This window comes from Salmo salar, chromosome ssa14 (assembly GCF_905237065.1).
Source record: "Salmo salar chromosome ssa14, Ssal_v3.1, whole genome shotgun sequence".
NCBI classification, from domain to species: domain Eukaryota; kingdom Metazoa; phylum Chordata; class Actinopteri; order Salmoniformes; family Salmonidae; genus Salmo; species Salmo salar.
The window spans coordinates 44,319,733-44,341,905 of NC_059455.1; the positions used below are offsets into that span (position 1 = coordinate 44,319,733).

Genomic DNA, 22,173 nt, shown 5'->3' on the forward strand with positions numbered 1-22,173 from the left:
GTTGAGACTGAGTCTGCGTCTCTCACATTGGTAGGCAGACCATTCCATAAAAATGGAGCTCTATAGGAGAAAGCCCTACCTCCAGCCGTTTGCTTAGAAATTCTAGGGACAATTAGGAGGCCTGCGTCTTGTGACCGTAGCGTACGTGTAGGTATGTACGGCAGGACCAAATCGGAAAGATAGGTAGGAGCAAGCCCATGTAATGCTTTGTAGGTTAGCAGTAAAACCTTGAAATCAGCCCTTGCCTTAACAGGAAGCCAGTGTAGGGAGGCTAACACTGGAGTAATATGATCAAATTTTTTGGTTCTAGTCAGGATTCTAGCAGCCGTATTTAGCACTAACTGAAGTTTATTTAGTGCTTTATCCGGGTAGCCGGAAAGTAGAGCATTGCAGTAGTCCAGCCTAGAAGTAACAAAAGCATGGATTAATTTTTCTGCGTCATTTTTGGACAGAAAATTTCTGATTTTTGCAATGTTACGTAGATGGAAAAAAGCTGTCCTTGAAACAGTCTTGATATGTTCTTCAAAAGAGAGATCAGGGTCCAGAGTAACGCCGAGGTCCTTCACAGTTTTATTTGAGACGACTGTACAACCATCCAGATTAATTGTCAGATTCAACAGAAGATCTCTTTGTTTCTTGGGACCTAGAACAAGCATCTCTGTTTTGTCCGAGTTTAAAAGTAGAAAGTTTGCAGCCATCCACTTCTTTATGTCTGAAACACAGGCTTCTAGCGAGGGCAATTTTGGGGCTTCACCATGTTTCATTGAAATGTACAGCTGTGTGTCGTCCGCATAGCAGTGAAATTTAACATTATGTTTTCGAATGACATCCCCAAGAGGTAAAATATATAGTGAAAACAATAGTGGTCCTAAAACGGAACCTTGAGGAACACCGAAATTTACAATTGATTTGTCAGAGGACAAACCATTCACAGAGACAAACTGATATCTTTCCGACATTAGTTCATGACAGTTTGTGGTGGAACACATAAAAAATACATGTACCTTCATAATTGTTTGGCGAGCTACTGGTAGTTGGCCTACGAGCTACTAGTAGTCGGCCTGCGAGCTACTGGTAGTTGGCCTGTGAGCTACTCGTAGTTGGCCTGCGAGCTACTGGTAGTTGGCCTGCGAGCAACTGGTAGTTGGCCTGCGAGCTACTGGTAGTTGGCCTGCGAGCTACTGGTAGTTGGCCTGCGAGCTACTGGTAGTTGGCCTGCGAGCTACTTGTAGTTGGCCTGCGAGCTACTGGTAGTTGGCCTGCGAGCTACTGGTAGTTGTCCTGCGAGCTACTGGTAGTTGGCCTGCGAGCTACTGGTAGTTGGCCTGCGAGCTACTGGTAGTTGGCCTGCGAGCTACTGGTAGTTGGCCTACGAGCTACTGGTAGTTGGCCTGCGATCTACTGGTAGTTGGCCTACGAGCTACTGGTAGTTGGCCTGCGAGCTACTGGTAGTTGGCCTGCGAGCTACTGGTAGTTGGCCTGCGAGCTACTGGTAGCAAGCGATTGGAGACCCCTGGCCTAAGGTCACAAAATGTTGCCACAATTTTGGGATATCTAACTTTGTCCCCAGGCAACTGTGCATTGGAGGGAGTGTCTGGTGAACGACATTTGTGTTCATCATGTTATGCTTGTCAAAAGTATTCCATGTATTTAAATTCAATCAAAGTTCATATGTATTTATAAAGCCCTTTTTACATCAGCAGTTGTCACAAATTGCTTTAAAGTAACCAAGCCTAGACACAAAACAGCAGTAGCATCATCAAAAATGCTTGCATGTCTTTGGAGTTGGTAGTTGGGTAGTAGGGAAGCAGGGAAGTAGGGTAGTAGGGTAGTAGGGAAGCAGGGAAGTAGGCTAGTAGGGTAGTAGGGTAGCTGGGTAGCAGGGAAGCAAGGAAGTAGGGTAATAGGGTAGCTGGGTAGCAGGGCAGTAGGGTAGTAGGGTAGCTGGGTAGCAGGGTAGCTGGGTAGCTAGGTAGACGGTTAGTCAGGTAGCTGGGTAGCAAGGTAGCTGGGTAGCAGGGTAGCTGGGTAGTAGGGTAGGTGGGTAGCAGGGTAGTAGAGTAGTAGGGTAGCTGGGTGGTAGGGTTGCTGTATATATGGGTAGTTGGGTAGTTTGGTATTAGGGTAGAAGGGTAGTTGGGTGGTAGTGTAGTAGGGTAGTTGGGTGGTAGGGTATTAGGGTCGTAGGGTAGTTGGGTAGTAGGGTAGTAGGGTCGTAGGGTAGTTGGGTGGTAGGGTTGCTGTATATATGGGTAGTAGGGTAGTAGGGTAGTAGGGTCGTAGGGTAGTTGGGTGGTAGGTTTGCTGTATATATGGGTAGTTAGGTAGTTTGGTATTAGGGTAGCAGGGTAGTTGGGTGGTAGTGTAGTAGGGTAGTTGGGTAGTAGGGTAGTAGGGTTGTAGGGTAGTTGGGTAGTAGGGGACTGACTCACTTGGGGGGGGAAAGCATGTGACAGCCTTACAGGCCGGCTCCCCTCCTTCCAACCCAAATATGGAAGAACAGGCTTTACTCTTTGGTTATGTCCCGGTTACCATGGAGCCGCCGTGTGACGTGGGAGCACATGGATCACATGCCTCTCTGGTTCTCACCTTTCCCCTGTTGCCTCCGCCTCCGTCCGCCTAGAGAGCCTGATTGGCTGGTGCAGGAGATAGGGCCGTGAGACAGGCAGGAGGGCGCGTAGAGATCATAACCCCTCCCCCCGGAACCTCTCTGTACAAGGTCTAATAATACTCCCCTGACACTCAAGGCATCTGGCCTAAATATAACACACACACACACACACACACACACACACACACACACACACACACACACACACACACACACACACACACACACACACACACACACACACACACACACACACACACACACACACAGACACACACACCAGCAGGCTGCCACCAGCCACCCTCAGCTTGTCCTCGCCAGGCACCCAAAAGATTCCCAGTTATGCGTCACAAGACAAAAGGCCCAGCTCCCCGCACCAGCTGGTCACCACCCACACCCGCTGGAAGACTGCTGGTTTGGCTGTTCACACCGTATTGTAGTTATTGAAATCCCAGGTCATGGTTGACAAGCTATAAGGATGAAATTACACTGTCATTACCAGTATCGTGGATAAAAACATAAGCACACTTTCTTGGTAGTTGAGGTCATATTGTAAATAGATTAGATATCATTGACCAGCCGATGTTCATCAGACAATAATTTATCAGATGCTTTGATCCCAAGCGACTTTCACTTAACACATATTCAGTAGCCAATGGCATTGTGGGACTCAAACCCAGAACCCTGGGTACAAGTACCGCAACCAAATGAGCTAACAGAAACACCGGTTGTTTGGAGTTGCAACATGCAAGGTCATTTATGAGGGAATAAACTGCAGATGGCAGATGTGATGGGCTTTGAATGATTAAATACAAATACAACCAATGGTTTGTTTTGACTGCCTCCCCTTATTAATGGGATGGAGCACTGTTGTTAAATGCTAAACACAATAAAATATGCATTGTGCGAAAGAATAACCTATTAAAAATGTCTTGGAGGGAACAATTTTCTGCGGCTTCAGTTTAGCTTCAAAAGAGCTGTCAGCTATTTCCATGGAATGGAAAACCTCTCATAATCGTTGAGAAGCCTTTTCCACTACTGAATACGTCCCAGATATCTCCGCATTTACATGGCTGTTTACGTAGGCAGGCACAGTGTCAGTATGTAGCAGTTACTACTACATCACAGTAGGGCTAGTTTTGTTGTTGTTTTCGGTTGTCGTTGTTTTTGTTTGTGGAGTTTTTGGTTCAATGTTCAATATTCATCAGGAATAAATTCTGTTAGGTTCCTTTCCCTTTCCTGAATGTTAAAGCTTCGACAGTTCAGCGTGGTATCAGAGCAGCGGTGGTAGGATGTAAAAAAAAAAAACGGAGACTAAGCATTTGTGTTGATCTTGAATCTGTCTTCAGTGTACAAAATGATATGGACGAAGATGTAACAGCTGTATATGTTTCTGTAGGTAGAATATAATAGTTTTCTAAATGCTCTCAGTGTAATATAGCTGCCTCTACTGGATACTGGTCTTGTGTTGCCACATTTCCTCATTTAGAAAGCTGTAAATTGAAAGTTCATTGGATTGAGAATAACCACAGAACACAGTAGATGGATTCATAGGTCTCTTTATGTTGTAGACACAATCTTTCCTCTCAGTGTGGGATGATATTTTTTAACCATGAAAACACAGGAAGCACATAGACCTGTTCTTCATGTGTTTCAACACTGGGGCAGTCCAGTTGGTAAATCATCTTAGAAAAGGTTACATTTGATTATACAAAATACGATGCTTCTGCCGTTCAGTTTTTTTTTTAATAAGTTAGGTCTTAAACTATTTACATATCAATATTAATTTCAGGCAGTAGTATGGTACTGATGTTGCACTTCTCACAATATTATTATTTACAAGTTTATACACAAGTCTTCGGACTCCCTGGTCCTGCTGTGGAAGAGAGAGATATAACAATTATTAGCATGCAATACATTAATGCCGATTTATATGTGTACACGTAAGTAATCCAATATATGTATTTATTTACCTATAAGTTGTTGAGCAGGGTGTTTTGTATGGAGATATTTACCTATAAGTTGTTGAGCAGGATGTTTTGTATGTTTTCATACACTTGGCTGTAGATCTCCTCTTTAGGTTTCAAGCCATCGAGGTACTCTGAGGGGCAAAATGCCTGAAGTTTAGTCTTTATAAACCATAGTAAAAATAGTGGAAAAGTTAAATACACACATATATTAGAATAATTGATCATAATAAACATGATACGAACTCTGCAGTAGTGTCCAGTACATACCTATACCATGGGAGTTGTCTTCCATCTCTTTCCTGTGTTTCAGGTACATGGGCCAGACATGGCCTTCAAACAGACCAGGGGGGTCAGGGACTGTGTAGTTCCTTGTACTTCTCCTCCTCTTGCACTCCTCTTTTGGAATGGCAATGTAGTAGCGTTTGTCATAGACATCAACAATAGGCCTGCAGGAAACAAAACAAACAGTGGTCAGAATAAGGCGTGAGTTCCAAGAAAAGCTTGTGAAAACTCTAGTTAACTTTAACTGATAAAGTCAATAGTAGTGTATAGTAAGATACGGTTGAACGTTATTGTCCTCGAAGGGAAGAGAGAGAGAGAGAGTCTAGCTACAGACTAACTCAGGCAAAATGTTGTTGTCTTTAACATGTCAATGTAAATGTAGGAAAACAACATACTTGTAGTTATAAAGCAGAAACCCTTCCACGATGAGGATGTGGATACCGTTATCGGGGTCTGAGTCCTCTCCTTCAGGTGTGACGCAGACGCCGTGGGAGCGGGCAAACTTGACTGGGTTCTCTTGCCATCCCTCCACAGTGTTAACCATGGCCTCCATATCCAGGGATGTGATCACTAGAGAACAGGGGATAGACAGAACAATACGCTTCACCACCAGGGAACTAAAACAGCACAGCAGCCAATGTGCTTCAAAACACAACAGTCAGCTCTAGTAACTGGCGTAGCATTCACAGAATTTTTGTAAAAATGTAATTTTAAATTGCAGGTAAATTGTTGTCTATTACAAAAGTATCAGAGGAACTTTTGAAGATGTCAATTAAAGGGAAAGAGTACATTACTCGTAGTGTTTGTTTTCATTCCTACAGCGAATCCAACTCTTACCATCCCACTGCCTAAATCCGTCCTCCCCGACTTCTATTTGATCGGGTTTCTGAAATAACAGTCACCAAGAAAACATTGCTGCAACCTCAAGGTGATGATGACAGAGTAGTAACCAGTCAGTGCTGATCACACCTGGACATGAGCTAAGCTTACGACGCCAGCGTCTCCACTAAGGCAAACAGCTAAAGGCTAACCTGCACCCTCAGTGTACCGTAAATAATGCCTTATAAGGGCCAGGGATGGGATCAGGAAGTAAATTGAAATTCCATTTCCAATTCTAAATTACGAAATCCAACTCCAATTCCTGAATTGACTGAATTGAAATAGAATTGACCCCAACCATTGTGCTGGCCTAACTGCTCAACATGTGGGCAGGGCACTGCAGTCGTACTGGAGAGGGTACACGGTGTCAGCCGTTGACAGTCAGTGATATTCATCCACTGACTTTTAAATACAAATAAAGCCTTTTTTTTTTATATGATCCTTAGTTTGCAATAAGTTGTTGACATTGACAACACAGAGAATACAGATCATTATGGGGTGAATCAAAATGTTCAAAGTCAAATGAACATTAATAACTGTCATGCAGTAAAATGATTGTTGCATTACATGAAAGGTGAATGCAATGTTTGAACTTCAAATGATGTAAACATTTCAACATTTTCATTGGTTGTTCAGGAGACAATGTTAAGCACATTATATCTGCAGGTGGAATACGGTCGCTCTGCCTGGTCATCCTTTACTGACTTGCCACCAGTAGGTGGCGATATTAAGTGTTCAAGGCCATCTTCATTTGTAACTCCAATTAAATAGGCTACTGTAGGCTATACAATCTGTTCGTTTTCGAGAATAAAAACAGATAGTAAAATAAGTAAACACGATGTTATGACTTTAAAATAATGATATGAATCAAAATCAAAGTGGTTACTCAACAGCAAGCTTTCTGGGCTGAGAGACATAAACGTGATGAAGCGTCTTACCTTAAAAAAGTCATCTTGATGTATCACACAACAGTTGGGCAACGCCTGGATCAATTTATTGGTTAGAGTGGTTTTCCCACCGTTGGTCACGCTAGACAGAATATTGAAAAACACAATGAACATAATTTTCTATAAATGATCTCTGGTCCACTTGATCTTGTGTGGACCATTAATAAGTTTGACTACAGAAACACATGTTTGGTATTATCAATATTAGAAACGTCGAACTATGTTCTTACCGTCATAACAAATAGTAAAATTATAAACTTGTTTTCAATATTAATATTCATTAGATATGACTTACCCGCCAATTCCTATAATGAATTTCATGATGATATCTTGAACTTGGTCCGTAGCAGTAACTATTCTATGTCGGTGTTAGACGAAGGAAAGGAACCCCTATAAAAAAAAATTACTTTCAAAAGAAAAGTCCTTTAAACTTTCTTTTCTTTCTCTTATTGCTACAATGTTCCCTCCCTTTACTACTTCATTGATAGAGTATCTCTGCCTAGCATATAAAGGATTCACCACAGCGTCACTATTCATGTCACACCTCGTGGCTCAACTCAGTCCAATCAGTCCATTTTACTGTAGCCAATTAGCTTCTACTGTACTCCGGAACTATGTCCAATTGGAGTGTGGTGCTACTGTGCTAGATTTGCATAGCTCCGATTTTTCCATCTGTTACTGGAACTCAGTCAGCATAGCGGTTACACACACACACACACACACGCACACACACACACACACACCCCGTCTGAAAACCCAGACCACCCCTTGCATAGCATGTCAAACCTTTACCAGCTGATACTGGAGCTCTGTCATGCATCATTGACTTCCTAGAGACAACAAAATAAATAGCTTGACTCTAAGCTGTGAATCACAATGATAATTCTCTCCAGGCAAGTCCCCATGCTTTAACTGATGATAGGGACAAGAACAATATTATGGAGATTAGATATGCATACATCATATAAACTCAGTAAAAAAAGAAACGTCCTCTCACTGTCAACTGCATTAATTTTCAGAAAACTTAGCATGTGTAAATATTTGTATGAACATAACAAGATTCAACAACTGAGACAAACTGAACAAGTTCGACAGACACGTGACTAACAGAAATTGAATAATTTGTCCCTGAACAAAGGGGGGATCAAAATCAAAAGTAACAGTCAATGCAGCTGGTGTCGACACCAGATACTAAGTACTGCAGTGCGTCTCCTCCTCATGGACTGCACCAGATTTGCCAGTTCTTGCCGTGAGATGTTGCCCCACTCTTCCACCAAGGCACCTGCAAGTCCCGGACATTTCTGGGGGGAATGACCCTAGCCCTCACCCTCCAATCCAACAGGTCCCAGACGTGCTCAATGGGATTGAGATCTGGGCTCTTTGCTGGCCATGGCAGAACACTGACATTCCTGTCTTGCAGGAAATCAAGCACAGAAAGAGCAGTATGGCTGGTGGCATTGTCATGCTGGAGGGTCATGTCAGGATGAGCCTGCAGGATGGGTACCACATGAGGGAGGAGGATGTCTTCCCTGTAACGCTCAGAGTTGAGATTGCCTGCAATGACAACAAGCTCAGTCCGATGATGCTGTGACACACCGCCCCAGACCATGACGAATCTTCCACCTCCAAATTGATCCCGCCCCAGACTACAGGCCTCGGTGTAACGCTCATTCCTTCGACGATAAACGCAAATCTGACCATCACCCCTGGTGAGACAACCGCGACTTGTCAGCGAAGAGCACTTTTTGCCAGTCCTGTCTGGTCCAGCAACGGTGGGTTTGTGCCCATAGGCGACGTTGTTGCTGGTGATGTCTGGTGAGGACCTGCCTTACAACAAGCCTACAAGCCCTCAGTCCAGCCTCTCTCAGCCTATTGCGACCAGTCCGAGCACTGATGGAGGGATCGTGCGTTCCTGGTGTAACTCGGGCAGTTGTTGTTGCCATCCTGTACCTGTCCCGCAGGTGTGATGTTCGGATGTACCGATCCTGTGCAGGTGTTATTACACGTGGTCTGCCACTGCGAGGACGATCAGCTGTCCATCCGGTCTCCCTGTAGCGCTGTCTTAGGCATCTCACAGTACAGACATTGCAATTTACTGCAATTACATTGCAATTTACTGCAGTCCTCATGTCTCCTTGCAGCATGTCTAAGGCATGTTCACGCAGATGAGCAGGGACCCTGGGCATCTTTGTTTTTAGAGGCCAGTATGAATGATTCACTCTCCTTCTCCAGGCTTGTATCTATTGGTCTGTAGTGCATCAGCGCAGTGTGTTTAATGAATACACTTGGTTCACTAGACCTGGGTCTATGTGAGGCTATTAGATTTCTTTCAGATACTTTATGGTGAACTTAATTTACCTTTCCCAGCGTAATGGCACATCCGATATGCACGGCAAACTAAATAAACCCAACTTAAAGTAATGAAGTAAACCAAATGAAAAACAATCATATTTTGACCACCCTGGCCTGTTGCACTGTAGGCTGGCAGGAGTAGTTGAGAGGGTAAATATGCCCACGATTCGACAGCTTGGTGGTGGGGAAAACCAGTGGGACTATATTTAGCAGTAACATTAGGCCGGTATGGGCTGGTGGGTTCGGCAGGATCAGGCTCGGCTGTTGGCACTGAATCACACATACTTCTGATGCAACCAAGGCTTGGTTGGAAGACGGTATAGTGTCATGGCCCTTGTCCATGTGACCATGTGGCCCCATGCCTCTTTGCTGCCGGTGTGTGTGTGTGTGTGTGTGTGTGTGTGTGTGTGTGTGTGTGTGTGTGTGTGTGTGTGTGTGTGTGTGTGTGTGTGTGTGTGTGTGTGTGTGTTTCTGTCTGCCTGTCTACCTGCCTGCCTGCCTGCCTGTCTGCCTGTCTGTTTGGGGTCCCACTAGATAGGATGTCTTGTCTCACAAACTACATCTCTGTTTCTGAACTGTAAAACCCTTTGAACTTCAAAGCTTCTCAGTCATCTTGTTGTAGTAATACTATTACTAGGCCTGGCTCACTAGTTAACCATTTAAAAGGTTCATGAATTGTACATGTATGGCACTTCGCCCGGGCGGAGTGGTGTAGCTTTTGCTTATTTTCTTTGGACAGGAGAGGGTGACATGGATCAGAAACTAAACCTTTTACTACGACCCTCATCCCTGTGATTATTATTGTTAGGCATTAGAGAGCTGGACTTTGGATTGGAGCTATCGGATAACATGGACATGTCATGTTTAAGGTATGATAACATGGACATGTCATGTTTAAGGTATGATAACATGGACATGTCATGTGTAAGGTATGATAACATGGACATGTCATGTTTAAGGTATGATAACATGGAGGTCTGATGTTTAAGGTATGATAACATGGACGTCTCATGTTTAAGGTATGATAACATGGACATGTCATGTTTAAGGTATGATAACATGGACATGTCATGTTTAAGGTATGATAACATGGACATGTCATGTTTAAGGTATGATAACATGGAGGTCTGATGTTTAAGGTATGATAACATGGACGTCTCATGTTTAAGGTATGATAACATGGACGTCTCATGTTTAAGGTGTGATAACATGGACGTCTCATGTTTAAGGTATGATAACATGGACGTCTCATGTTTAAGGTATGATAACATGGACGTCTCATGTTTAAGGTGTGATAACATGGACGTCTCATGTTTAAGGTATGATAACATGGACGTCTCATGTTTAAGGTATGATAACTTGGAGGTCTGATGTTTAAGATGTGATAACATGGAGGTCTGATGTTTAAGGTATGATAACATGGACGTCTCATGTTTAAGGTATGATAACATGGAGGTCTGATGTTTAAGGTATGATAACATGGACGTCTCATGTTTAAGGTGTGATAACTTGGAGGTCTGATGTTTAAGGTATGATAACATGGACGTCTCATGTTTAAGGTGTGATAACTTGGAGGTCTGATGTTTAAGGTATGATAACATGGACGTCTCATGTTTAAGGTGTGATAACATGGACGTCTCATGTTTAAGGTGTGATAACATGGACGTCTCATGTTTAAGGTATGATAACATGGACGTCTCATGTTTAAGGTATGATAACATGGACGTCTCATGTTTAAGGTGTGATAACATGGACGTCTCATGTTTAAGGTGTGATAACTTGGAGGTCTGATGTTTAAGATGTGATAACATGGAGGTCTGATGTTTAAGGTATGATAACATGGACGTCTCATGTTTAAGGTGTGATAACTTGGAGGTCTGATGTTTAAGGTATGATAACATGGACGTCTCATGTTTAAGGTGTGATAACTTGGAGGTCTGATGTTTAAGGTATGATAACATGGACGTCTCATGTTTAAGGTATGATAACATGGACGTCTCATGTTTAAGGTATGATAACATGGACGTCTCATGTTTAAGGTATGATAACATGGACGTCTCATGTTTAAGGTATGATAACATGGACGTCTCATGTTTAAGGTGTGATAACATGGACGTCTCATGTTTAAGGTATGGGGGCAGTATTTTCACGGCCGGATGAAAAACGTACCTAATTTAAACAGGTTACTACTCTGGCTCAGAAAATAGAATATGCATATTATTAGTAGATTCCGATAGAAAACACTCTGAAGTTTCTAAAACTGTTTGAATGGTGTCTGTGAGTATAACAGAACTCATATGGCAGGCAAAAACCTGAGAAAAATGTAATCAGGAAGTGGGAGAAATTAGAAATGTAGTTTTTCTTTTGAATCCCTTGAAAAACTACAGTGACATAGGATTTACGTTGCACCTCCTAACTCTTCCATTGGCTGTCAACAATCTCTAGGAACTGGTTTCATCCGTCACATGTTACCGGGCAGAAAATTGTGGCTCAGTCAATCAGTGGCCAGTCTGAGGACAGGTGTCTCGTGACGCGCATGCACATGACTTCGCTGTTTGTTATTATTCTTCTGGGATGAATACCTATTGCCCAGTTGTAAAATTATCGCAATTTTACGTTAAAAAATACCCGAAAGGATTGATTGTAAACATCGTTTGACATGTTTCTACAAACGGTAATGGAACTTTTGAACATTTCGTCTATGGATTTGCGTCCACGCCACATGGCATTGTAAAGTGTTCTGGATGGGTCAACAAAACGGACGTATTTGGACATAAATGATGGACTTTGCAGAAAAAATGAACATTTCTTGTGGAAGTGGGAGCCCTTCCGAGTGCATTCCGCCAAAGATCAGCAAAGGTAAGAAAATATTTCGAACATATTTTTAGATTTTTGTCGACGCCGTGGTTGTAGGCTAACTGTATAGCTTAGCAGTGAAGGCTAAGTTCTGTACTCAGAATATTGAACAATGTGCTTTTTCCGTAAAGTTATTTTGAAATCTGACAAAGTGGTTGCATAAAGGAGTAGATTATCTCTAATTCTTTAAATAATTGTTATAAATTTTGTCAACGTTTATGAGTTCTTCTGTAAATTAATGTGCCTATTCACCGGAGGGATATGGGGAGAAAACATTTTCTGAACGTCACGCGCCAATGTAAAAATTGGGTTTTTGGATATAAATATGAACTTGATCGAACAAAAAATGCATGTATTGTCTAACATGATGTCCTATGAGTGTCATCTGATGAAGATTGTCAAAGGTTAGTGCTTAATTTTAGCTGTATATCTGGTTTTGTGACGGCTATCCGTGCTTGGAAAATAGCATTTTTTTTTGCTAAGGTGCTATCCTAAAATAATCTAATGCTTTGCTTTCACCGTAAAGCCTTTTTGAAATCGGACAATGTGATTGGATTAACGAGTAGAGTATCTTTAAAATGCCGTATAATACTTGAATTTTAATTTTGAGATTTTTTAATTTTTCATTTCGCGCCGTGCTATCTCAGTGGTTGTTGTCCAACCAATCCCGTTACCGGGATTTTATCTCGAAGGGGTCCTCAAGAGGTTTTAAGGTGTGATAACATGGAGGTCTTATGTTTAAGGTGTGATAACATGGACATCTCATGTGGTGTGATACCATGGAGGTCTCTAAGATGGCGCCGGAGAAGAAGGCAGACGTTTTACATGCCCCCAACCGATTGTGTTTTTTTGTTTATTTATTTATTCTTTTACTTATTTTGCACATAATGTTGCCGCTACAGTCTCTCATGACCGAAAATTACTTCTGGACATCAGGACTGTGATTACTCACCACGGACTGGCAGAATCCTTTTTTTTCCTTTAACGAGTCTGACGAGGCTGACGCGAAATATACTGCTTTCTCGGGAACAGGCTCAGATCTCTGTGATTTTCGTGAAGAGGAGGAGAAAATTTCTGAGAATTTGTGGATGATCGAATAAACCCCTGCTTCTTTCCATTCTGCTAGCAAACATGCAGTCTTTGGATAATACAATAGATGACCTACGTGGAAGATTAAACTTCCAACGTGACATTCAAAACTGTAATATCTTATGCTTCATGGAGTCGTGGCTGAACGACGACACTATCAACATACAGCTGGCTGGTTATACGCTGCTCCGGCAGGATAGAACAGCGGCATCTGGTAAGACAAGGGGCGGCGGACTATGTATTTTTGTAAATAACAGCTGGTGTACGATATGTAAGGAAGTCTCGAGCTATTGCTCGCCTGAGGTAGAGTATCTCATGGTACGCTGTAGACTACACTATCTACCTAGAGAGTTTTCATCTGTATTTTTCGTAGCTGTTTACATACCACCATGGTCAGAGGCTGGCACTAAGACAGCATAGAATGAGCTGTATTCCGCCATAAGCAAACAAGAAAATGCTCACCCTGAGGAGGCGCTCCTAGTAGCCGGGGACTTCAATGCAGACCACCTTTCCTCCACACACAGAGACACGTGAAAAACCCTCCCTCGCCCTCCGTTTGGCAAATCTGACCATAATTCTATCCTCCCGATTCCTGCTTACAAGAAAAAATTTAAGTAGGAAGCACCAGTGACTAGATCAATACAAAAGTGGTCAGATGAATCAGATGCTAAGCTACAGGACTGTTTTGCTAGCACAGACTGGAATATGTTCCGGGATTCCTCCGATGGCATTGAGGAGTACACCACATCAGTCATTGGCTTCATCAGTAAGTGCATCGATGACTTCGTCCCCACAGTGACCGTACGTACATATCCCAACCAGAAGCCATGGATTCCAGGCAACATACACACTGAGCTAAAGGCTAGAGCTGCGGCTTAACCTGAAAGATTATAAGAAATCCCGCTATGCCCTCCGACGAACCATCAAACAGACAAAGCGTCAATACAGGACTAAGATCGAATCGTACTACACCGGCTCTGACGCTGGTCGGATGTGGCAGGGCTTGCAAACCATTACAGACTACAAAGGGAAGCACAGCCGAGAGCTGCCCAGTGACACGAGCCTACCAGACGAGCTAAACTACTTCTATGCTCGCTTCGAGGCAAATAACACTGAAACATGCATGAGAGCAACAGCTGTTCCGAAAGACTGTGATCACGCTCTCCGCAGCCGATGTGACTAAGACCTTTAAACAGGTCAACATTCACAAGGCTGCAGGGCCAGACGGATTACCAGGACGTGTACTGTGAGCATGCGCTGACCAACTGGCAAGTGTCTTCACTGACATTTTCAACCTCTCCCTGTCCGAGTCTGTAATACCAACATGTTTTAAGCAGACCACCATAGTGCCTGTGCCCAAGAACACTAAGGTAACTTACCTAAATGACCACCGACCCGTAGCACTCACGTCTGTAGCCATGAAGTGGCTGGTCATGGCTCACATCAACACCATTATCCCAGAAACCCTAGACTTATTCCAATTTGCATACCACCCCAACAGATCCACAGATGATGCAATCTCTATTGCACTCCACACTGCCTTTTCCCACCTGGACAAAAGGAACATCTATGTAAGAATGCTATTCATTGACTACAGCTCAGCATTCAACACCATAGTGCCCTCAAAGCTCATTAATAATCTAAGGCACTGGGACTCAACACCTCCCTCTGCAACTGGATCCTGGACTTCCTGATGGGCCTCCCCCTGGTGGTAAGGGTAGGTAACAACTAGATGTCGAACGATTATGATTTTTCAACGCCGATACCAATTACTGGAGGACCAAAAAAGCTGATACCGATTAATCGGCCGGTTTTTATATATATATTTGTAATAATAACAATTACAACAATACTGAATGACCACTTTTATTTTAACAATATAATACATCAATAAAATCTATTTAGTCTCAAATAAATAATGAAACATGTTCAATTTGGTTTAAATAATGCAAAAACAAAGTGTTGGAGAAGAAAGTAAAAGTGCAATATTTGCCATGTAAAAAAGCTAACGTTTAAGTTCCTTGCTCAGAACATGAGAACATATGAAAGCTGGTGGTTCCATTTAACATGAGTCTTCAATATTCCCAGGTAAAAGGTTTTAGGTTGTAGTTATTATAGGAATTATAGGACTATTTCTCTCTATACCATTTGTATTTCATTTACCTTTGACTATTGGATGTTCTTATAGGCACTATAGTATTGCCACCCTAATCTCGGGAGCTGATAGGCTTGAAGTCATAAACAGCGCAATGCCTGAAGCACAGCGATGAGCTGCTGGCAAATGCAGGAAAGTGCTGTTTGAATGAATGCTTACGAGCCTGCTGCTGCCTACCACCGCTCAGTCAGACTGCTCTATCAAATATCAAATCATAGACTTAATTATGATATAATAACACACAGAAATATGAGCCTTAGGTCATTAATATGGTCAAATCCGGAAACTATAATTTCGAAAACAAAACGTTTATTCTTTCAGTGAAATACGCAACCGTTCCGTATTCTGTCTAACAGGTGGCATCTATAAGTCTAAATATTGCTGTTACATTGCACAACTTTCAATGTTATGTCATAATTATGTACAATTCTGGCAAATTAATTACGGTCTTTGTTAGGAAGAAATGGTCTTCATACAGTTTGCAAAAAGCCAGGCAGCCCAAACTGCTGCATATACCCTGACTCTGCTTGCACAGAACGCAAGAGAAGTGACACAATTTCCCTAAAAGAAATTCATGTTAGCAGGCAATATTAACTAAATATGCAGGTTTAAAAATATATACTTGTGTATTGATTTAAAAAATGCATTGATGTTTATGGTTAGGTACACATTGGTGCAACGACAATGCTTTTTTCGCGAATGCTCTTGTTAAATCATCACCCGTTTGGCGAAGTAGACTGTGATTCGATGATAAATTAACAGGCACCGCATCGATTATATGCAACGCAGGACAAGCTAGATAAACTAGCAATATCATCAACCATGTGTAGTTAACTAGTGATTATGTTAAGATTGATTGTTTTTTATAAGATAAGTTTAATGCTACCAACTTACCTTGGCTCCTTGCTGCACTCACGTAACAGGTAGTCAGCCTGCCACGCAGTCTCCTCGTGGACACATAATCGGTGTCCAAAACGGCGATTACCGATTGTTATGAAAACTTGAAATCGGCCCTAATTAATAGGCCATTCCGGTTAATCGGTCATCCTCTAGTAACAACTCATCCGCCATGCTGATCCTCAACACAAGGGCCCCTCAGGGGTGCGTGCTCATCCCCCTCCTGTACTCCCTGTTTACTCATGACTGCACGGCCAGGCACAACTCAAACACCATCATTAAGTTTACCGATCACACCACAGTGGTAGGCCTGATCACCGTCAATGACGAGACAGCCTATAGGGAGGAGGTCAGAGACCTGGCTGTATGGTGCCAGGACAACAATCTCTCCCTCAACGTGATCAAGACAAAGGAGATGATTGTCAGGAGAGGACAGGTCATCTATGAACATTTCAACATCTTGGCCATGTTCTGTTATAATCTCCACCCGGCACAGCCAGAAGAGGACCGGCCACCCCTCATAGCCTGGTTCCTCTCTAGGTTTCTTCCTAGGTTCTGGCCTTTCTAGGGAGTTTTTCCTAGCCATCGTGCTTTTTCACCTGTATTGCTTGCTGTTTGGGGTTTTAGGCTGGGTTTCTGTACAGCACTTTGAGATATCCGTTGATGTAAGGAGGGCTTTATAAATACATTTGATTTGATTTGATTGTGGACTACAGGAAAAAGAGGACCAAGCACGCCCCCATTCTCATCGACGGGGCTGCAGTGGAGCAGGTTGAGAACTTGAAGTTTCTTGGTGTCCACGTCACCAACAAACTAACATGGTCCAAGCACACCAAGACAGTCGTGAAGAGGGCACGACAAAACCTATTCCCCCTCAGGAGACTGAAAAGATTTGGCATGGGCCCTCAGATCCTCAAAAGGTTCTACAGCTGCACCATCGAGAGCACCCTGAATGGTTGCATCACTGCCTGGTATGGCAACTGCTCTGCCTCTGACCGCAAGGCACTACAGAGGGTAGTGCGAATGGCCCAGTACATAACTGGGGCCAAGCTTCCTGCCATCCAGGACCTCTAATAATTGTTAAAGACTCCAGCCACCCTAGTCATAGACTGTTCTCTCTGCTACCACACGGCAAGTGGTACCGGAGCGCCAAGTCTAGGTCCAAGAGGCTTCTAAACAGCTTCTACCCCCAAGCCATGAGACTCCTGAACACCCAATCAAATGGCTACCCAGACTATTTGCATTGCCCCCCCTCCTCTTTTACACCGCTGCTACTCTCTGTTGTTATCATTTATGCAAAGTCACTTTAATAACTCTACCTACATGTACATATTACCTCAACTAACCGGTGACCCCGCACATTGACTCTGTACCGGTACCCCCCTGTATATAGTCTCGCTATTGTTATTTTACTGCTGCTCTTTAATTACTTGTTACTTTTATTTCTTATTCTTATCCATATTTTTTTTAACTGCATTGTTGGTTTGGGGCTCGTAGTAAGTATTTCACTGTAAGGTCTACACCTGTTGTATTCGGCGCATGTGACTAATACAATTTGATTTGATTTAAGGGCGTGATAAGATGGAGATCTCATGTTTAAGGGTGTGATAGCAGGGAGGAGAGGACAGAACAGGACATAGGCTGACAGGAAAGGACAGGACTGGATAGGGGGACAGCAGAGGACAGAACATTGGGACAGGAGAGGACAGAACTGGACAGAACAAGTGAGGACAATATTTTGATCTGTATCGATAAATAATTTGTTTATTTGACATTAATTATGTAAGGACTCACAGAATGACTGATATTTTTATAGGCTTTGCTTTTGTCAAGTGGGCATGGAGTTGACCCATGCAGAGCAAAATGTAATGCTCTATCCTAACCAGGAACAACTCTTGGCTCTATATAGGCCTGGAGTTAATCTAAAAGGATATATTAAAATGTGGCAGTCTGCAGCAACAGCAGGCTTATGTGTGTGTGTGTGTGTGTATAAGAGATAATGTACTCATATATTGTCACATCTGCTCCTGCTACTCCCTCTGGTATTCATCCAGTGTCTTCTTGACCTGCAGTTACTCCCCCTGTACACTCTCTCTCCCTCTCCCTTTTTGTGTGATTGTGTGGTTGGAGAAAGGTGTGCTGGAGTCAGAGCAGATACCTACCAGCTGCAACTCGTTCCATAATCAAGACCTCTACAAATACTCAGTCCTACCACTTCCACTCTGCCAGATCATAATCTCTGCTCATTACCGCTCTGTCTCTGGCTCCAGTCTCCTGTTCCACATATCACCACCCAACTACCTTGCTCTGGATTTTACTCGCCACCACTACCTTGGATTCCCCTCAGGACCTGTTTACCCTGTTCTACTCAGATAACTCCAACCTCAGTCTCCACATCTGTTTTTTCTGCAACTCATCCAAGCTTCCCCGGATCTGCGCTCCATATATCTTTGTGTAACTATAAATATTTTGGTTCATTCATCCCTGTTTTCTCATCTGAGTCTGCTCTTGGGTTCCCCTGTGTCGCTCTGCTTAACAGTACGATCTGGCCTAGAGATGAACCCAGCAGACTCCACTACTCTTCACCAAATTCTTGTTGGTCAAGGCACCCTTCTTGAGCAACATGACCAAGCCCTGAAACCCTGCTGGAGAACATCAAGGAATTTTCACGGAGCCTGTCTGACCTACAGGTCCGAACCTCTGCCCAGAGATCACAACCAGTCTCAAGTCACTCTTCTCCGGCTCGGGAGCCTTTTGTTCTGACTCCTGAGGGCTTTGATGGTAATCTTGGTGCTTGCAGAGCCTTTCTTGTGCAATGTTCACTAGTATTTGAGCAACAGCCCTACTCTTATGCTAGCGAACGAGCCAAGATGTATTTTTTGATTGGCTGCCTTTGGGGAGCAGCGCTTTCCTGGGCCACTGCGGTGTGGGAGAGACAGTCACCTATCTGCTTCTCCTACGGTGGATTTACAGATGAGATGAGGAAGGTCTTCGACCACCCGGTCTGTGTAAAGGATACGGCTAAACAACATCTGTCCCTTCGTCAAGGCTCCCAGAGTGTGGCTGAACTAGCATGTGAGTTCCGCACCCTCGCCGTGGTGTGGCTGGAATGACGAGGCCCTTCAGGGAGTATTCCGGAACGCACTCACTGAGACCCTCAAAGATGAGTTGGTGTCCAGAGAGGAGCCTGATGGACTTGACGAACTCATTTCTCTCACTATCCGCATTGACAACCGCCTCCGTGAGGGTCAGAGGGAGAGGGAGTTAGGGTTGCATGTCCCATAACATCTGCTTCAGTGCCTTGCTCTCTTTCGCCGACTGCATCACATCTCCAGGCATGTTCTAATCCTGAACCCATGCAGCTCGGCCGGACCCGTCTATCTCCAGAAGAGAGGCAGCGGCGTATCAGTATATAGCTGTCTATATATTGTGGCCAGGTTGGTCACCTGGTATCCACTTGTTCCCTGTGTCCAGCAAAAGAGGGGGCTCAGCAGTAGTGGGGGATATACTGTTGAGCCAAATCGCCTGCCCATCATCTCCCAGACCCCTGCTTGAGGCCAACCTTGTGTGGCAGAGCCAGGCTTTTCCTCTGCTTGCTCTCATCGATTCAGGCGCAGATGAGAGCTTTCTGGACCGAGGGGTTGTTAATCAGTTGGGTCTGGAAACTGTTTCACTCGATTCACCTCTGGATGCCAACGCTCTCAATGGAAAGCTACTCTTCCGTGTTTTGGAGAGAACTGTTCCTGTTATCCTGCGTTTCTCTTGAAATCATCTAGAAAAGATCAGTTTCCACATAATTGACTGTTCTCACTCACGTCTGGTTCTGGGTCATCCATGGTTAAAGCTACACAACCCACCGGAAGGGTAACTACTTGGAGTACATTTTGTCATTCTAATTGTCTACATTCTGCCCTTCCTCCTGCCTTGTCTGCACCCCAGTCCATTCCAGAACCCCCAGACCTGTCTTCTGTTCCTCCAGAATATCACGGTCTAGCTCCTGTATTCAGTAAGCACCACACCCATCTCTGCCGCCCCATCGGCCGTACAACGGTGCTATTGTGCTTCAGCCTGGAGCTCCTCTCCCTAGTAGCAGGTTGTATAACCTCTTTTGCCCCGAACAAGAAGTCATGGAAGAATGCATACAGGATTCCCTGGCTGTCGGACATATCAGGCCTTCTTCCTCTCCGGTGGGAGCTGGGTTTTTCTTTGTCAAGAAGAAGGATGGGTCACTGAGGCCATGCATAGACTTCCGTGGGTTGAATTGTATCACTGTCAGGAACAAGTATCCCTTGCCACTTATCAGTGCTGCTTTTGCCCCCCTCCTTGGTTCCACAGTGTTTACTAAACTGGACCTCCGGAATGCCTACCACCTTGTCCGCATCAGAGAAGGGGACGAGTGGAAAACGGCGTTCAACACACCACTTGGACATTTCCAGTATTTGGTTATGCCTTTTGGTCTCACTGACGCCCCTGCTGTTTTTCAGAGCCTGGTTAATGATGTCCTGAGGGATGTCATTGGGCGTTTTGTTTTTGTCTATGTGAATGACATTCTTATTTTTTCGAAGGACCTTGAGGCTCACAAGCAACACGTCCACCAAGTTCTCCAAAGGCTATTGGAGAATAAGGTATTTGTTAAGGCTGAGAAATGTGAGTTTCATGTTTCCTCTGTGTCTTCTTGGGTTACATTATTGCTCAAGGACAGCTACAAATGGACCCTGCCAAGGTTAGGGCAGTCACAGAGTGGCCTGTGCCCGCGAATCTGAAGCAGCTACAGCGTTTCCTGGGGTTTGCCAATTTTTATAGACGGTTCATCCGTGACTACAGTCGTTTGGCAGCGCCTCTCACCACTCACCTCCACCTCAGCTCCATTCCACTGAGGCAGAGGCAGTGTTCTGGGAACTCAAGCACCGCTTCACTTCTGCACCAATCCTTACCCAGCCAGACCCAGAACTCCAGTTCGTCCTCGATGTGGACTCTTCCGACACCAGGGTAGGTGCAGTCCTGTCTCAACATTCTCCCTCGGATTAGAAGCTCCATCCTTGTGCCTTCTTGTCCCGAAAGAAGAAATTTTGACATAGGTAACCGGGAACTCCTGGCTGTTAAGTTGGCTCTTGAGGAATGGTATCCCTGGTTAGAGGGTTCGGTCCTTCCCTTCATTGTGTGGACGGATCACAAAAATCTAACCTACATCCAGACCGCCAAACGTCTGAACTCTTGGCAGGCCAGGTGAGCATTGTTTTTGGAAGATTCAACTTCACACTCACTAAGAATACCAAGCCTTACGCCCTCTCCCGTCAGTTCACCGCAGACAACACGAGTTCCGAGCTAGAAACCATTTGCCATCCTCCTGCATCATTGCTGCTGTCTCCTGGGAGATTGAGTCCCGTGTTCGTCAGGCTCAGCAGAACCAACCTGATCCTAGAAACGGTCCTTGTAAGGCCCTGTTTGTGCCAGATTTAGTTTGTTCTGATGTTCTTCAATGGGCCCATTCTACGCACCTCACCTGTCACCCTGGCATGAACCGAACTGTCGACTTCCTGCGTCAGCGATTTTTGTGGCCCACCATGGAGAAAGACGCTCGGGAATTCATCTCAGCCTGCTCGGTCTGGGCTTGGAACAAAACCTCCCCCAAACCTACATCTGGTCTGCTTCGTCCTCTTCCCATACCCAGTTACCCCTGGTCACATATAGCTTTGGACTTCGCCACTGGGCTTCCCCCATTGAATGGTAACTCAGTCATCCTCACTATTATTGACTGATTTTCCAAAGAGGCTCACTTCATTCCCCTCTTCAAGCTTCCTTCCTCCCGGGAGACTGTGGACCTGCTGGTATCCCATGTTTTGCGGCTGCATGGCATCCCTAGTGATATTGTTTGTGACAGAGGACGCCAGTTTACATCCCAGGTATGGAGAGCCTTCTGCACAGCTCTGGGTATTAATGTCAGCCTTTCGTCTGGATATCACCCCCAGACCAATGGCCAGACCGAGCGGGCCAACCAGGAGTTGGAAACTGCAATACGCTGTGTGACTTCGGCTAACTCTTCCTCCTGGAGTGCCCAGCTACCCTGGGTGGAATATGCACACAACAACCCTAATCAACGCCTCATCAGGTATGTCTCCCTTTGAGTGTGCTCTG

General features: G+C 44.3%; 1 protein-coding gene and 1 long non-coding RNA gene across 5 annotated transcripts in view; one reads left to right on the forward strand and one right to left on the reverse strand.

Annotated features, from left to right (window-relative positions):
* LOC106569612 (uncharacterized) overlaps positions 1 to 22,173 on the forward strand; it is a 47,124-nt gene that overhangs the window by 6,176 nt on the left and 18,775 nt on the right. The window lies entirely within an intron of this gene.
* Positions 4,155 to 7,280, reverse strand: LOC106569611 (nicotinamide riboside kinase 2). Of its 3 annotated transcripts, none has more exons than XM_014141147.2 (7): positions 6,985 to 7,280; positions 6,681 to 6,771; positions 5,701 to 5,749; positions 5,259 to 5,433; positions 4,849 to 5,027; positions 4,627 to 4,712; positions 4,155 to 4,484 (listed from the first exon to the last, which is right to left on the reverse strand). In XM_014141147.2, the coding sequence occupies exons 1-6, from the start codon at positions 7,008 to 7,010 to the stop codon at positions 4,627 to 4,629; spliced, it is 606 nt and encodes a 201-aa protein (XP_013996622.1). In that variant the 5' UTR covers positions 7,011 to 7,280; the 3' UTR covers positions 4,155 to 4,484. The 3 variants fall into 3 exon arrangements, with proteins under 3 accessions (XP_013996622.1, XP_013996621.1, XP_045550399.1); XM_014141146.2 differs by having other exon boundaries at positions 4,155 to 4,487; XM_045694443.1 differs by lacking the exon at positions 5,701 to 5,749 and having other exon boundaries at positions 4,155 to 4,487; positions 6,985 to 7,179.